Source organism: Magnolia sinica, chromosome 2, assembly GCF_029962835.1.
Source record: "Magnolia sinica isolate HGM2019 chromosome 2, MsV1, whole genome shotgun sequence".
In the NCBI taxonomy this organism is placed as follows: domain Eukaryota; kingdom Viridiplantae; phylum Streptophyta; class Magnoliopsida; order Magnoliales; family Magnoliaceae; genus Magnolia; species Magnolia sinica.
In genome coordinates this window covers 27,582,692-27,601,745 of record NC_080574.1, presented here as the reverse complement: position 1 = coordinate 27,601,745, position 19,054 = coordinate 27,582,692, and the positions used below count along the sequence as shown (strand labels likewise).

Genomic DNA, 19,054 nt, shown 5'->3' with positions numbered 1-19,054 from the left:
CACTATTTCATAAATGGTATGATAGTCGTAGGATCATGTGGGTCACTCCAATACATAGTACTACTACTACTACTACCAAGCATACATAACATAGTTATATATCCAAACATGATATTGGAATTCATATATGAAATGATGAATTGTATCATTATAAATCTTGCATGCTTGGTGTTTTATTATATATGCCTAAAATTAAATGAAACCAAGAATAAATCTCTACAAAATAGCAATCCAGATCATAAATGGCCCATAATCTGGATCGCGGGGTTCGAAATGGGAAACTTAGGTGGATTGGAGACATAGGTAACATTGGCCCTTTTTTGCCAAAATTGGGATTACGGCATAATCCTGACTTTGAAGGATCCTTGGAACTTAACATTGAAAAATTAACTTCCTCTACAAAAAGGTTAGCATCTAAGGTGGCAATTTGCTGTATACAAAGCAAACCTAGCATGCCTAGTGTTTCAAGCAGCACAAAACACACAACCAATGAAGCAAGCAGGAGTTTTCCTGCCTTTATTACCAAGAAATGCTTGAGATAAGAATGGGAAGGTCTCACTTTTATCTCAACTAAGTTTTAAGGTAAGCATATTAACTGGGCCCAACACACATGGGCCAAGCTCAGGTCCCCACAGTTGCCCCATCAGGCACAACTGATGCAGGACCAATACATGAAATCAAATAATGTGAGAGATCAATCAGCAATTTTAAATTAATTAATGAAAACTACAAATCTTGCTAACATCATCACAAATATCAAGATTCTAAGAGGAAAACATGCATACTTTAATCCTAAGTTGCCAAGCATCATCCTACAAGACCATTAAACATAAGAAACTAGGATTTAATGATGTAGAAGCATCCAAACAGCATAGGGTTGAGTCTATTGTAAAGGGGAATGTCTAATACTACCTACGGTTTACTAGATTTGGGGTGTGGGTGAAGCTAGAGTTAGAAAAGTTTGGGGAGAATTGTGAGATTAAGGTTAAAGTGGGGAATTGAATAAAGGGATTTAAGGATTTAGGTATTAGGGTGTGGGAATTGGGGTTTTGGATATAGGGAAATTAGGGATTTTAGGTTAATTGAAGGATTTGAAGATCTAGGGTTTGGGAATTTTGGAGAAATTGGGAGATTTGGGATTTTAGGGTTAGGATTTTGGACAAGGGAAGATGGGGTTTTGGAGGGAAGGTTTAAATATGCAATGGGGAATAGAGATGTGGCCGTACGGACCAGCCCGTGGGCTCGCATGTGTGGTCGTACGGTCACACGTGTGGGGTCCGGTCGGCTAGAGTTTGGTCTGTAACTATAGGCTTTTGATGGAAATGATAAGGAAGAAGAAATGAAGATGTTGGGATAGGTTTTGGATGGTTTCAGATGAAGAACTAAAGAGATTTCAACAAAATACCTTGCAAAGAACTCAAGGGGATAGATGAGAACCTCGCACTCTCTTTGATGAAAGATCAGCCTTGCACCAATCTCTGTTCCAACCGCTCGCCTTATATAGTCTTAAGAAGTTTTCAAAATTACAAAATAGATAATGTTTTATGACTTTTAACTAAAATAACCCTAGCTTAACGGAAAAACATATAAAACTGGTCATAATGTGTCCAAAGCATAAATCCAACATAAACTATATCCTAAAACATGTCCTATGATAATAATTTAAAAAAAAGGTCCACAATCAACGGCCCGATAATATAATCCATGCGATCAAACAGCCCGATCGTCACGTCCCTTAAATCTAACGGTCCAAATCACTCTCTAAAGTAACCCATGTGCATCTTCCCAGTGTGGGGTCTACCAGATGCTCACATATGCACTATGGGGTCTTTAACATGGATACTCACCTAGCCATAGAGAAACCGGGGCCCGCCTCCTCTAATACGTATGCAAAGACGTATGTGATATAATGTCCTCATCAACAACCATGTACAGTAGGACGCCCAAGCCTCTCAATTAGGCAGCATCATCCAATTAGCGAAGCATGCAAAACCCATGGACTCCTTTGGAATCTCATTAGATATTTTTATTTATTTAGCATCTTTCTTTTGATTAGTCCTTCTATTTTTATAATAAATCCTTGGTTGTCAATGACACTAAGAAAGGAAGGAGATTTCATGCCAATAAAGTGAGACTTTCCTTCCTTGTACACCCAAGAAGTCTCGCATAAGTATTCTTAAGACACTTTTGAATTCAATAAAATTCTAGATTTATTATAGACTTTTAGTTGTGATTCTTGTTTTAAGCTTTTAGCTTGGAGATGCCCACATCCAGTGGATACTTCCCATCGACCGGCTATGTCATATTGCGTATCAAAGCAAGTTCCAACGCTTGGATTGAAGTTTTGAATCAATAACAACTAGATGTCAAACTGACAATGGGAGACTGCCAATATTTCGACAGACATCTACCCTCTGAAACCAATCCTAGTCCTTTTCCCATCCAGCCCCAATCAAACTCTCTACTTTTGCATTAGTCAAACCTCATATACAACCCCAAAACTCCTAATTTCATCACCCTTATGACCCCTCCAATCTAGCCCTTGTTCCAACCCATTAACAGTCCAAATCCAACCCCCATCCTCAACCCAGTCCTTGAACTAGTCCAAGACACACCCTTCAAATAGCCATCATTCTCCAACTTTGTTCCAGTTGATAGCTCCATAGCAGGCATTTATCAAGCCCAAACAGTCCTCTATTCTAAGTTAGAAACTACCCTATATTTTGTCCATTGACAGCCAATAATCGGCCTAGATATTGTGTCCATTACTTTGCTGATGTTGCTTCCCTGATACAATGTCTACCCATAGTGGTCAAATCTATCAAGGGAGGTTTACCGGTCATCAACGAGACAACTGCATCAGCGAGCAATTCGCAAAGGTAGCCAGTTTGGAAGTCACTGTTGACCAGCTATGACGAGAACAATATGGAGAGTAACCTGACCCCACTGAAGATCCTAAGGGACAGTTAGGAATGCAAGATTAAATGGAATTGAATTGCATTTGGTGAAATTAACACCATTTTTACACAATGATTATGTCTGGAAATACCACGGTATTTTGACCGTCCAATCCCACGTTTGGGATCAAATTCTTCATTTGGGAAAAAAAACATTGTATTAAGTGAAACCTACATTTGGTGGACAATGGAATTGTAATCAATGAACCAAATTTCACAATTGATGTTGGTCGCCTGTATGCAACTCAATTATCACGGCATGGATAAAACACATGCATCAACATGGGGGTTCACAGATGTAGTGGATTTCGAAATCCACTAGAAATCTCGTCATGTCTCCTGTTGAAACTAGATGATATGATACCTGGATTAATCCAATTATTCCCATGTTTTCAAACGTCGGATGGAATTTACATTGGACCAAATGCAATTCTATACCACCTAATCCTACCCACTCCCATGTTCCAAACAAGCCCTAACCATCACCTGAATCAGCAACCAAGTTTCCAACCAGAACCTTTGGTAAATCAAAACGGTATTGGTGCTCAGCAATTTATTTATGTCTTCATACAAGGTGCAAAGGCTTCTGTCGATTGGATTACAATGCTCGAAGACTATTTTAAATGGTACAACATGGACGATGTTTAGTGAGTGGATTTTGTTAAGGTTAAGTTGAAAGGCCCAGTTATTACCGGGTGGACTAACATGAAAGAATAGCTGGAGAGTAAGTATTTGCCTTCAGATTACAAGGGTACCACTCTCCAAAAGCTCATCACATTCAAACAGGGAATTTTACCGGTGAATGACTACAGCGAGAAATTCAATGAGCTTACTATCCGTTGTAAGCTAGCAAAGACCGACCGAGTAATGACTAATCCAACAAGCAGAGTTATGTCGTGTGATCCAACGCAAGATGGTCATGTATGATTTTAAGTCAATCGACGATGTTCATTGAACGAGTCAACAATTTGAGCAGCAGCTATGACAACAGACTCTCTGATGTCTTCGCTCTTCAGCTAGGGAGCCTTCTATAAGGAAAGGTCCGGATCCGAATTCGGATCCGCATCCTAACCAAACTCCACTAAAAGGCTACCAACAACCTCCATATCCTTATTAGCCATGCCCACATATGCAAACTCTGTGTAAGGCAACCACAACCTTAGTAGCGTCCCACAGAAATCATACTAGAAGCAGCTAGCATTGTAGGGGCAAGACGCAAGAGGATGAGGTCCTAATCCTCCCCTAAAGCGAAATCGACATGATGTTGACTATTACTTTTGTGGATATAGAGGACACTTTTAAAGAGTGTCTGCAAGTCAGGGACCTCCATTACTGTAGAAATAAGGACCCATACTACCAGGACGCCCTGAATATTACATCAAATACATCGAGATAGAATAGATATATGTAGAGCTACATCATAGCTAGAGGAACCCCCAACCGAAACCGCAGTCAAAGTTGAAGGACCCACTCTTATCATATGCAGCCTCCCTACCACCACTAAGGAGAAAGCAAACAATTGGCGATGGACCACTATTTCCATACACAGGTTAAGTGTCAGGATAAGTTGTGTAACATGATTGTCAATGAAGGCAGTGCAAGGAACATCATCTCACAAAAGGTAATTGATAAGCTCAAATTGACAACTGAAAAGCATTTAAAACCATACAAGGTTTTATGGGTTGATGGCACTACCATCCCCATAACTCGAAGGTGTTTGGTGCCATTTAAAATTGACATCTATGAAGACAATGTTTAGTGTGACATAATTCCGATGAATGCCATCTGCATCCCTCTCGGTCAACTTTGGCTCTTTGACCGAAAGGTGTAAAGCAATAATGAGGCTAACCCATACTTTCTTATGGCGAGGTCATCGGATTCACCTTCACCCGTTGCAACCTACGTCACTTCCTTCATCTACATCATCGATATCGGCTATTCTTCCTAACTCCTGTGTTCTCACCATGCCGAAGTTCAAAAAAGAGAAGGGAGAAAGGCGTAATGTTTGCTCTGGTCACAAAACAGGTGTAAGAACCTATTATTGATCAGGATGAATCTCTTCTTGGTGAAGTCGAATCCATATTCCATGACTTCTAAGATTTAGTCCCAGATGATTTGCCCAAGGAGTTGCCTCTACTATGGGATATTGAGCATGCCATAGATTTGGTTCCCAAAGCATCTTTACCTAACTGACCAACATACCGAATGAGTCCAACCAAGCATGCCGAGTTGAAGTGTCTAATTGATGAGTTGCTAAAAGGGGCTACATCCCCATATGTTGTGCCATACCTCATTACTTTTAAGAAGGATGGGAGTTTATATATGTGTGGACAACTGTGCTATTAATAAAATCATAGTGAAGTACTACTGCCCCATTCATTGGCTTAATAATATGTTGGATTTGATGCCAGACTGTGTTTAAAGTATCAGTATTGCTACAAGTTTCGCCGGTCGAGGATACAGAAACAATATCGATATCACCAGTAACCGGAAATGCAGGGAAACATTGGAAAAATATGGGAAAAATGTGATTTTTTTTAGTGAAACTTCAGGAGATGATAAAATACACGTATTTGTATATTTATGAATAAAAAATTGCAAAAAGAATGCATACATAATAAGTTTCCATTTAATGGGGGACTAAAAGCATGTGATGTCCTAAGAAATCAGTCCAACCATCCCATCTATCCATCCAACCATCCATTGATATTTCAGAATATCGACAACACATGATATTTCGCCGAGAAATCGTTAACAACTGGAAAGGAAACGAAAGATGGTGGTCTTGATATCGCCCATATTGCGATTACGATAATATTGCAATATTTTTGTCGACAAAATTGAACATCGCATACACAACCATGCGTCCATTAAAAAAAAAAAAAAAAATTTGAAAAGGATTTTTTTTAAAATAAATAAAATTTTGGCAATATTATCGAAATATTGCAAATACACTGGCGATACAAGCGACGCCTAAAATTTACACAGTCGAAAATATTGGCGATACGGTGACACCTAGAATTTACATAGTTGAAAATGTTGGCAATATCTATACATTGGCGATACTTAGCGATACATCGCTAATGCTAGGAATTTCTGATACTACCAATATTATTGGTATCACCGAGCTAGAGATACAGATAATATCAAGGATATTGTGATAATATCAAGGATACTTCAAACAATGATGCCAGGTGCTAGTGCCTTATCCAAGATTGATCTTTGCAGCAGATACCGCTAGATCTGCATCCGACCTGGTAAAAAACAGAAGATAGCATTTAAGGCGAAGGATGTAATCTAGGAGTGGTTGATTATGTCATTCGGGTTCACAAACGCACCTAGCACTTTCATCATGACCCAGTTGTTGCTCCCCTTTATTGACAAATTTGTCATTGTCTACTTCGACGACATTCTTGTCTACAGTAAGTCAAGGGAGGAGCACATTAATCACCTAGGTCTTGTATTCGGAGTGCTTTTGTTGTGAGCGCTTCTACATCAACCTTAAAAAGTGCACCTTCATGAGTACATCTGTGATCTTTGTAGGGTACATTGTCTCATCGTGATGTGTAGAAGTGGACCCCATCAAGGTAAAAGTCATTGTTGATTAGCTGAGGCCTACCACTATATTTGAAATTCGCAGTATCCATGGCCTCACTACATTTTACAGGCATTGTGTGCGGAACTTCAGCAGCATTATGGCTTTGATCACCAATTGCATGGAACAAAGAGAGTTTCTATGGTTAAATGCAGTAACAAGAACATTTGAGAGGATCAATCGTTAAATGACGGAAGCACTAGTTTTGCGCTTTCCGAACTTTGAGAAAGTGTTTGAGGTGAATTGCGACACTTCCAACATCGGTATTGGGTTAGGAGAGTCATCTGATGGCACTCTTCAACAAGAAGCTCTCCAATGCAAAACAATGGTACTCCACTTATGACTTGGAATTATATCATTGTTTAAACTCCATGACACTAGCGTCACTATTTGGTTGGCGAGTTCATCTTATACTCTAATCATAAAGCACTCAAATATTTAAACTCTCAACAGAAGATGGGTGCTCGTTGTGTCAAGTGGAGCACTTATTTATAGGCATTCTCCTTTGTCATCCATCACAAAGCCAAAAGGACAAGGATTTCAAATGTATTTATAAGACATTCTTAATAGAGAGCATGCGAGACATCCACATTTTAGCATACACTTGTTCTAAGAGAGGCACCTTTACCTACCAGCCACATCCATCTGCGAGCATGTTGTGAGAGAAACATGCAAGTGGATATAATGGTCACTTAGGTCATGATGAGATCCTAGCTCTCGTTGGAGATAGATACATTTTGCCTCTTTTAAAATTAGATATCGCGAAGATATGCCAGTTATGCAAGGTTTCCCAACTCGTTACAATTCAAAAGAAAAACACTAGATTATATCAACCAATATCGATCCCACATGCTCTATGAGAAGATCTCAGCATGGACTTTGTAAGGTTTGCCAAAGACCACATAGAAAGTTGACTTAATATTTGTGATGATTGATTGATTTTCAAAGATGGCTCATTTCATACCATGTTCGACCACAACAAACACGCTCAAAATTGCTCATTTATTTTTACGGGAGGTTGTTTGTCTTAATGAGCTTCTAAAGATAATTGTGTCAAATCACTTTTTTGTGAGCAACGAAGAGTATGCGTTAGTTCTCAAGTGCTCACCACCCTCAGACTAATGGTTAAACAGAAGTAATCAACCACAGCTTGGGCAAGTTACTACGGTGGCTTAGATGTCAAACTGACAATGGGAGACTGCCAATATTTCGACAGACATCTACCCTCTGAAACCAATCCTAGTCCTTTTCCCATCCAGCCCCAATCAAACTCTCTACTTTTGCATTAGTCAAACCTCATATACAACCCCAAAACTCCTAATTTCATCACCCTTATGACCCCTCCAATCTAGCCCTTGTTCCAACCCATTAACAGTCCAAATCCAACCCCCATCCTCAACCCAGTCCTTGAACTAGTCCAAGACACACCCTTCAAATAGCCATCATTCTCCATAGCAAGCCCATATCAAGCCCAAACAGTCCTCTATTCTAAGTTAGAAACCGCCCTATATTATGTCCATTAACAACCGATAATTAGTCTGGATATTCCGTCCACTACTTTGCCGATGTTGCTTCCCTAATATGATATCTCCCGTGGTGGTCAAAAATATCGAGGGAGGTTTATCAATCATAAACGAGAAACCTGCATCACCGAGCAATTCACAAAGGTAGCTCGTTTGGAAGTCACTATTGACCAGCTATGACGAGAACAACATGAAGAGCAACCTGACCCCGTCGAAGATCCTAAGGGCCTATTTGGAATGCATGATTAAATGGAATTGAGAATTAACAGGATTATTACACAATGATTATACGTTTGGAAATACCATGGTACTTTGACAGTCCAATCCCACGTCTAGGATCAAATTCTTCATTTGGGAAAAACAACGTATTAAGTAAAACATGCGTTTGGTGGATCATGGAATTGTAATCAACGGACCAGATTTCACAACTGATGTTGGATACATGTATGCATATGCAACTCGATCGTCACGGCATGGATAAAACACATGCATCAATGCGGGGCCCATAAAAGTAGTGGATTTCAAAATCCACCAAAAATCTCGTCGTATCTCCAGCTAGAATTGGATGATATGATACCTGGATTAATCCAATTCTTCCCATCGTTTCCAAACATCGGATGGAATTTACATTAGACCAAATGCAATTCTATACCACCTAATCCTACCTAATCCCATGTTCCAAACAAGTAGTAATGAGAACCCAAATCCGCAACCAGATTTCCAACCAAAACCTTCAGTAAATCAAAATGGTATTGGTACATAGGAGTCTGTTTATGACTTCATGCAAAGACTCCTTGTAGAGAGCCCACGACAACTCTATAGAAACGTCCAAGAAAAGCAATATCACTAAGAAAGTACGAGTTGAAGTGTTGGACTTCATGGGTCATCTTGATGCAAAGGTTCTGGTCAATTGGATTCAAATGTTTGAAGACTAATTTAAATGGTACATGGATGATGTTTAGCGAGTGGATTTTGTTAAGGTTAAGTTGAAGAGCCTTGTTATTACCAGGTGGGATAACATGAAAGAAAAGCTAGAAAGTAAGTATTTGCCTTCATATTACAAGGATATGGTTCTCCAAGAGCTCATCTTGTTCAAACAAGGAACTTCACAGGTGAACGACTACACCGAGAAATTCAATGAGCTTACCGTTCATTGTAAGCTAGCAGAGACCGACCATGTGATGACTAATCGCAACAAGCAAAATTGCGTTATGAAATCCATTGCCAGATGGTCATATATGATTTTGAGTCAACAGACGATGTTCATCAAAATGGTCGACAATTTGAGCAGTAGCTACAACGACAGACTCTCCGACATCTTGGCTCTCTGGCCAAGGAGCCTTCTATGAGGAAAGGTCCGGATCCACATCCTAACACAAGGCTACCGACAACGTCCACACCATTATTAGCCATGCCTACAGATGCAAACTCTGCTTGTAAGGCAACCACAACCTTGGTAGCATCCCACATAATACATACCAGAAGCAACTAGTGTTGTAGGGGCATGATGCTAGAGGGTGAAATCCTAATTATAATCCTCCCCTTAAGCAAAATTGGCAGGATGTTGACTGCTACCTTTGTGGACATAAAGAACATTGTAATAAAGAGTGTATGCAAGTCAGAGACCTCCATCACTGCGGAAATAAGGACCTATACTACCAAGATGGCCCTGAGTATTACATCTAGCACATTGAGATGGAATAGCCTATGTAGAGCCTACATAATAGCCAAAGGAACCCCTTGCTGAAATTGCGGTCGAAGCTGAAGTTAAAGGTCCTATTCTTATCATATTTCGCCTCCTTACCACCGCTAAGTAGGAACCGGATGATTGGCGATGGACCACTATTGTCCGTATGCAGGTAAAGTGCCAAGATAGGTTGTGTTACATGATCGCCAATGACAGCAGTGCGAAGAACATCATCTCACGGAAGGTGATTAATAAGCTCAAATTGGCAACCGAAAAGCATTTAAAACCATACAAGGTTGTGTAGGTCAATGACACTACTATCCCCATAACTCCAAGGTGTTTGGCATATTTTAAAATTGACATCTATGAAGATGACGTTTAGTGTGAGATAATTCCAATGAATATCATCCACATCCCTCTCGGTCAACGTTGGCTCTTTGACCAAAAGTTATAAAGGGACGGTAAAGCTAACAAACATACTTTCTTATGGTAAGATCATCGAATTCACCTTTTACCCGTTGCAACCTATGTCAGCTCCTCCATCTACATCATCAACATCAACTATTCTTGGTAAGAGTTTATATATTTGAGTGCTTTATGGTCAAAGTGTAAGATGAACTCCTTGCAAACTGAATAGTGAGACTAAAATCATGAGCTATTTTGGAAGACTTTTTGGATAGCAACGAAGAACAAGCTTAAGTTCCCAAATGCTTACCACCCTCGGACTGACGGTTAAACAGAAGTAATTAACCACAAGTTGGGCAAGTTATTATGGTGTCTTGTCCGCTAGTTAGTGTTCACAGTATCCTCGATATTATTGAAATATCCCCGATATTATCCGTATCACCAACTCAGTGATACTGATAACATTGTTAGCATCACCGAAAACACTGGTAGTATCAGAAATTCCAGGTATCGACAATATATTGCGAAGTGTCGCTAATGTATCGATATTGCCAATATTTTCGACAACGTAAATTCCAGGTGTTGCTTGTAACCAAGGTATTCTGTATCGGTATCGGTGGGCGTAACGGTGCCCACCGTTACCTATACGGATACACCCCATATTCGCCGATGCGGGGCCATAACGGTGCAGATTTTTTTTCGCCAAAAAAATATGAAAAAAATATGGATTAAATCCGGAATATTCCAAATATGCATTCATTTATAATTTGGAACATGTTTATGGTGGTGTAACGGTCCACTCTTTGGTGAGAAGTTGTATCGGACAGTCTGATGAATTTATGAACCAGACAACCTGGATTTGACTGCAAAATTCATATATTTAATTTTCTAACTATCTACTATCAATGATAGATATATTAGAATAAATATAATATCAAAATATCTTACATGTGTAGGTGTTTGCAATTATTTTTCATAATTTATTCTATATTAATTTATTAACATACCTGACGAGTGAGGTCTCTACTCTAGAGTCTAGACTAGAGTCCAGACTTGCATAAATTACAATATTCATTCTATTTTAAAGTTTTTCATTCTTCAACATGTCAGAGACTTCTCCTCCTATCCTTTGGCTGTGATTCCTGTCCCATCATCCTCAAATCAAGAATATTAAAATAAAAAATTAATAGTGTCCGATATACTTCCTTGCAACTTGATTGAGGATTACTTGATTGGTTGTCAGGGGAGTTATTTTAAATACAAGTTCGACAGTGTCAAATGTGTGCTTGCTTGGTGAATGTGTGGGTAATGGACTAATGGGTATATAGCAATAGTACTGCCGCAATACTTACTTTAATACAAATATATACTTACAATTGCCATAATAAAATTCACAAGTCACCACCAAAATGAAAATATGCTTTTTTGTGGTTTTCGACCTCCACATTATCGTCATCGTCGGGCTGCAGCTGTCCAATAGATAGAGGTGTTGCATATACATTATATCCAGTGCCAGAAGGAAATACCAGGTCAACGAAACCAGAGGATGACTGATCCTGACTAGGCAACGACTCCCACCCCGAGTAGGGATATCCACCAGTGCCCATTGAATAGTTGGTGCCCGTACTCAGGCTGTTGAGAACTTGATATTGAGAGTGTCTGTGACGAGTAACTTGGATTTGGATCCGGATATCTATAATCATACGGATATAGATCAGGAAGACTACTCCAACATGAATGTAATGGAACAGGCTCAGTATAACCATAACCATAATCCAATTGGCCATAAGAATATCCATCATAATGCCCAGGACCATAGGCCTGCTGATGTTCTGGACCTCCCAGACCCAGTGCACCACTAGACCTACCCTCCTGCTGGCTGTATCGTGACTCAGTACACTAATAAGTCCGACCTCATGTACTACCTTGTCGATGTTCATCCGCCTCGCGATCTGTAGACAGTTGTATGGTGTGCTGAGCAACACCAGAAATGCTGACACCAGGGGCATGGGCGTCATCATCACCATCATCCGACACAGTCGGGCTACTACCACTGCTCGAACTCTTTCGTTGATCTTGAGCCATACTTTGCATAAAAGTTGCCCCTCTTTCTGGGTCCAACATAGCTACACAACTCTCTTGTTGAGCTATGTGTATTACTGGGTCATCAATTTCCAATTCTTCACTACCCTCTTCAATTTGCATTTCCCTTATTTTCAACCAAGGTAGAAGTGGGTCGTCCCCATCATAAATATTGTCCAAGTTTATTGGACAGTAGTCTGTGTCATCGGCGCCTGTAATGCTCCTATGATGTTGTCGCATTCTTAGCTTCATATTGTAGTGCATGAAGACAAGTCTATCCAACGTCCTAATCTGCAATCTATTCCTATTCTTTGAATGAATAAGTGCAAAACAACTCCAATTCCTTTCGTAGCTAGAAGAAGATATTGGTTGGCTCAAAACTCTTACTGCAATTTTTTGGAGCACCTTCATACTCTCTCTGAAATTCATCCACCATTCGGCCGGTTGCTAAATACTGCATGTTGTGCAAGATCATCTCCAAATCTACACAGGCGATTTTCAAATGTATATAATTCATTCATTGCCTTTATTTGCATATCTAAGTCAGACTTTAATCTTTTTATCACATTCTTTAGCCCGGCACAAACTTTATTATCCGTAACAAATGATTGGGCATATCTGTACCTAGGATTTAGGTAATAACCTGCTGCATGAAGATCGTGATGGAGTTGTCTTGTCCATCTCTTCTCGATCATCTTCCAATACTCCCAACTTCTACAATCATGTTGAATTGCCAACTTCGTCTTATCCATGGCATTGTATAGGAAGCTCATGGTAGGTGCTTCGTCGGTTTCAACAAGACGGAGTACCCTCGGCTCCATCACCTTTAGGATCGACTTGACCCTCTTCCAATATTTGTTGTCTCATATGGTGTTCACAACTTCAACCGGTGTCCCTGATGTTTTCTGCCCATGTTTTGTGTTGAGCCGATCTCGGAAAACGAACATCTCACTCAAATCTCCCCTATGTTGGTGTAAACTCTCTAATGTTAGAATGTTTATTACGAATCTAGTCGCCGCAGGCCTCAGCAACTCTCGTCCCTTTGTGAACTTCCTCATTATTGCGACTACTTGATTATGGTTGTAAATAAACGTCGTCACTTCTCTTGCCCTTTTGACCATTTTCTTAACACTCTTCTTCTTCTCAATATCTTCCAATATAAGATCAATACAATGGGCAGCACGTGGTGACCAAAAAATGTGGTCTCTTTTTCATCAACTTATGTCCTGCAAGCTTATATGATGCTTCATTATCTATCACAATTTGCACCACATTCTCCTCTCCAATCTCATCCACAACTTTATCCATTAGTCCAAAAATATAATCATAATTTTTTGTTGCAGCTGAGGCATCAATTGACTTGTGGTATACAGTTCCCAAGTGGCAGTACACCATGAAGTTGATCATGTTGCGTCTGGTTGAGTCAATTCAACCATTGCACATGATCGTGCATCTCTAGCCTGCCATACAAGTTTAAAGGCAGCCACGTATGTTTTCACATCCGCATACTTTGCATCTGTCCATTTTCCCCTAATCTCCCTAGTCGTGGGAGCTTTAATTCATTCACTTGCTTCTGCTGCTACATCAATTACCACCTGCCAATATGGAGAATTGGCCGCATTAGGAGGTATGTTGGCATATATAAATAACTTTGTTGCTGCCCTACCTAGTTTCTCAATGGAAGTTCTATTCCACATTTGTTTTATCTTCTTTTGTTTAGTTGATTCTTTCCTAAACAAGATTGGATCAATAGAGGGTTTCCTAAGCTCATTTACTTCTTTATCCAAATGTATAAGGGCATCACGTGAAGATGTCGCTTGTCAGCTCCCAAACATACGTTGTAACCAATCAAACCTATCCCCCCCCCCCCCCCCTGTATCACGTATTGACCCACTAGCGTCAAACATGCGGCAACGTTCTTCCTCTTCACGAGCAAGACGCAAGTTCTCTCTCCTAGCTATAATTAATTCCCGATCTAAATCTTCATCAGAATCAATAATATCTTCATCACGAACGCCCATATATTCAGGACCAAACACCTCATGTCAGGCCACATCCAAAATCTCATCTTTCTTCTATCCAGCAGCATGTTTACCCTTCGACTCATCCAGACAGGCTTGCATTAAAATCATTATCTCTTTTGGTACTCTAATACATCCCGCAACTTGACCTTTCGATGTGCAAAATGTTGTTTGAGACGTGTAATTCCACCAGTTATTAGTCTCTCATAATCGTTGCACTTCATTTGGTGCCTAGTACCACCAACTCTCTGACAATGTTGCCATCCAATATCCTCACTTGTTGGCCAGACCCAGACATTTCATTAGGTAGATTAGATATGACCTATGTCTATGTGAGATTATGAGATTGTGAGTCTACTCGATTCTCTAAATTTAAATACAGATTTTACTTTTTATAGGAGAATGAATGAATTAATTTAAATTTCGAAAACCTAATGTAAATAGATTAATAACAGAAAGTTCAAACTTCTGAATCTAATCAATAAAGATAATTGTATGTTCTAAACCCTAAGAAGCTCCAAAACCTCTCTAAAATAAGAAAATATAAACAAAAAGTTACTAATCCGAAAATAGAAAAAATTTGAAAAAATATATAAAATCACAACCATAATCTATTAAATGGACATTAATATGTTCTATTATGAATTATGATTAACACATCATATTCTACCATTAAAACAGCAATATATTGAATAACAAATGATTTTTCGAATTAAAAAAAAAAAAATGGTCGAAAATAACATGTAAATAGATAAAAAAATAGAAAAATATATATATAAAATCACAACCATAATCTATTAAATGGACATTAATATGTTCTAGTATCATTAACACATCATATTCTACCATTAAAACAGCGATACATTGAATAACTAATGATTTTTTGAATTTTTTAAAAATTGGCTGAAAATAGTGCATAAATAGAAAAAAATAAAAATATATATATAATCACAATCATTATCTGTTAAATGGACATTAATATGTTCTACTATCATTAACACATCATATTCTACCATTAAAACAGCAACACATTGAATAAAAAGTATAAATACCTATTTTTGGAGAATTTCTGGAAAATGGCCCACGGAGCTTTGAATCAAGAAAATCCTTAATATAACTTGTTTTGATCCTTAATTTCAAGCTAAGGATGGTCGGAATTTGCAATAGAATGGTTTAGGAAGAATTTGAAATAGAAAAGTATCAACAAATGTGAAAAATCGGAGCTTTAAAAAAAAAATTACTAGTCGTTTCTAACCGTTACTGGGCAGTAACGGCCGTTACGATTACAAAGATAGGGGGGTGGCCATTACAACCCCGTAACGCATAACGGTCTCGGCCGTTACAGTTACGTATCGGCCGATACGTAACCGATTCCGCATACCCTGCTTGTAACACCAATGTATCAGCGATATTTTGATAATATCGCCAGTGTATTGATATTGCCAAAAATTTATTTAAAAAAAAATAATAATAATTTCATTTTTTTTTTTTATGGGTGCATGGTTATATGCAGTGTTTAAATTGTTGACAATAATATCGCAATATTATTGTTATCGCAACATTGGCAATATCGAGACCACTGTCATTCATTTCCTTTCTAATTGTCGACAATTTCTTGACGAAATATCACGTGTTGTTGATATTCTGAAATATCAATAAATGTTCATATGGAAGGTTGGATGGTAGGGTGGATGGTTGGATGGATAGATGAGATTGATTGGATGGTTGGATAGATGGGATTGCTGGGATGGTTGGACTGATTTCTTACGACAACATATGCTTTTAGGCCCTCATTAACTAGAAACTTATTATGTATGCATTCTTTTTGTTATTTTTTAATTCTTAAATATGCAAATATGTGAATTTTTGCATCTCCTGAAGTTTCACTGAAAATTTCCACCATTTCCCCCATGTTTCCCGCCATTTCTGGTTATCGATGATATCGATATTGTTTCCGTATTCCTGACTAGTGAAACTTGTAACAACACCAATACTTCAAACACTGCATATAGTCATGTGGGACCTTTTAATACCCATGGTTAAGTTCGCTTATGATAACTCAGTCAACAAGTCCACGGGGATGTCGCGTGATTGGTATAAGTAGACGTCTTCCAGTTAATTTGGTTCTTCTACCCATAGATTTTTTTTTTATTTTTTTTTTTTACACACGCACACACACTCACGCCTTAGTGGTATTTCACCACCTATGGTGAAATACCATCTTCTAACCATAGATTTAAGATGGTGCAAAAGGTGATGATTTCATCCGCCATATGCAGTAGGTGTATGACAAAGTTCAGCGTAATATCGTTACAAGTAATGAGATATAAGCAGCATGCAAATACTTCTTTTTTTTAAAGGCAAATTACAAGATGTCGTTTTGTCGAATTTGCAAAAGGCAACATGGTTAAGGCTGGTATTCATCCCAAACAGTTGCCCTCTAGTTCCTCGAAGAAGCTCCATCCTCGTAGTGCGAACCATTCAAAATAAAAAAGACGATTAGTATCAATGTTTATGTTCTAGATATCCCATCAGATATACCTACTAGTCCTACATTCAATGTGGAAGATCTCTCCATCGATTACTAGCACCATACTGATGATGGTACCGAGGAGCAAGCAATCACACTCTTGGCCATTTTGCCAGCTAGAGGCACGATCATCGATTTTCTTGACGACTAGAAAGATAACATCTGTCCGATGCTACATGGATTACAGCTATAGACTTAATGTCTGAATCTTGGCCTTTGGGCAATATCAGGCCATTAATTCACCAGAGTCAAGTCCCTTTCAAGATGGGGAGAATTGACGCAAACCGAGCCACATCAACTAGGCCCAAGACCTATGAGCCAGGCCTAAATCCATTGGGCCTAAGCCCATGCCTCACAGTTGGCCCATAAGACACAATCGTGTACAGCACTAGGCCCAAGCCTCCCAATTAGGCAGCAAAATCCAATCAGCCAACCATGCAAAACTAGCAGGCTCCTTTAGAATCCCATTAGAGCTTTTTATTTATTTAGCATCTTTCTTTGATTAGTCTTCTATTTTTGTAACAATCCTTTGTTGTCAATGACACTACGAAATGAAGGCAATTTCATACCAATATAAGGAGAGTTACCTTCCTTGTACACCCAAGAAATCTATTTAAGGGCTCACATGAATGTTCTCAAGACACTTTCGAATTCAATAAAATTCCGAATTTATTTTCAACTTTAGTTGTGATTCTCGTACTAAGCTTAGCTTGGTGGTGCCTACATCAGGCGGATCATTCCCATTAACCAGCTGTGCCATAATACTTACTAGTTCCTACTAAGCTAAAAATCAGAAATTACCTCATATGAACCATAGCCATGAAGTAGTAATGGGCCAGATCCATCAAGTTTCACAAGATCCTTTCGATAAACGATTGAAATAGGTACTCGAGTGCCATCTGCAGCAACGGCCCATTGCCTTTCAGTCGCATATCTTGATGCATCAAAACCACCCAATACCTGAGTAAAAATGAAGGAAAGTTCAGATAAACCACCAAAACATGTAAAAATAAATTTGTGAAATGGGAGTTGCTCAAATTAAACAAAACAAGGGGAAGTGGCCCACTAAGATAACAACACAGATATATTAGAATTCACATTCAGCAATTACAATTATACTGTTCCAACATAGAAGTGTACGATCAAATGGAAGTGGCAAATGGATGTTGACAGTGATGCGTGATTTATTCTTGTACATCCAAGGGTTCTATAACTGTTCCAAAGATTCGTGGAACCACTTCGTTCAACATAACAACATTTACATAGATTGACTTTATGCAACACAAGTTTTTTATTTTTTATTTTTCTAGTTATCCTAGATTAAAGACCAAAAAATCGAAATTCTCCAATCAGTGCCTATGGATGAAGAGCTAACTTTAGTTGTTATTATTATTATTATTATTATTATTATTTGTAATTCTACTGCTTGGTGAAAAGCTTAAGGATACGGAGATAGACGAGGACATTTCCAATAGAATTGGGTGTATGAAGTAGAGATGTCCTTTGGAGAGCTACGTGATAGCTGCATGACTATGAAACTCGAGGAAATTTTTATAAGACAACTATCCTACCACCTATGCTATATGGGGCAGTATGAGAAAAGAAGTGTTGCAGAGATGAGGATATTGAGATGGATATGTGGACCCCCAATCTTCTCCCTTGCACTATGCATGTTGCAATAAAGGCCTTTGTACTCCAATCTTCCTCTGCTGAAGATTTTGGAGAGAACAGAACCTGTCGTACAAAGGAGATTTGGCACCCCATCTCCATGTACAGATCTTCCATAACTGTTGCGTGACAGCTACCTCCATCTAGCTTTCCTTCATCAAATTCATCATCATTGTTATTTTCTGATAAAAACATTCAAAAATATTGGTAAGGAAACAGGATCAGCATATGCATCCCAGATCATAAGTAACCTTGATGTTTTCAAAACATGCATCTTGAACATCATAAAAACTACGCGATGATTGAAGGTTCTAACTGGGAAGAATCTGCACATTGGATGTATCGCTACAAAAGTCAACTCAGACTGAAAGAAAAAGTCCGTTGAACACATTTCAGGCACCTAACTCCAGATTCTTTAGTTTTTTTTATGAAAACCTGATTCTCCAGATTTGGAGTTCAGGTAGCAGCCCATAATAACTCAAGTAAACTTCAATGTAATAACAAAAATGATAGAGGAAAAGTCAAAATTTTCAAATGGAAAAGTAACTTTCAAAACTATTGGAAGTTTGGAACTTGTAAAGTAACC

The 19,054-nt window shown here is 38.7% G+C and overlaps 1 protein-coding gene across 2 annotated transcripts in view; it reads right to left on the bottom strand.

Moving 5' to 3' along the window:
- The window catches only part of LOC131236805 (uncharacterized), a 52,223-nt gene that overhangs the window by 12,774 nt on the left and 20,395 nt on the right, over positions 1 to 19,054 (bottom strand). For both annotated transcript variants that reach the window (XR_009166884.1, XM_058234258.1), the window contains exon 6: positions 17,602 to 17,760. Coding sequence is in view for 1 of the 2 variants with exons in the window: in XM_058234258.1 (XP_058090241.1) it covers positions 17,602 to 17,760 (159 nt within the window). In the remaining variant the exon portion in view is untranslated. The remainder of the gene's footprint in view (positions 1 to 17,601; positions 17,761 to 19,054) is intronic.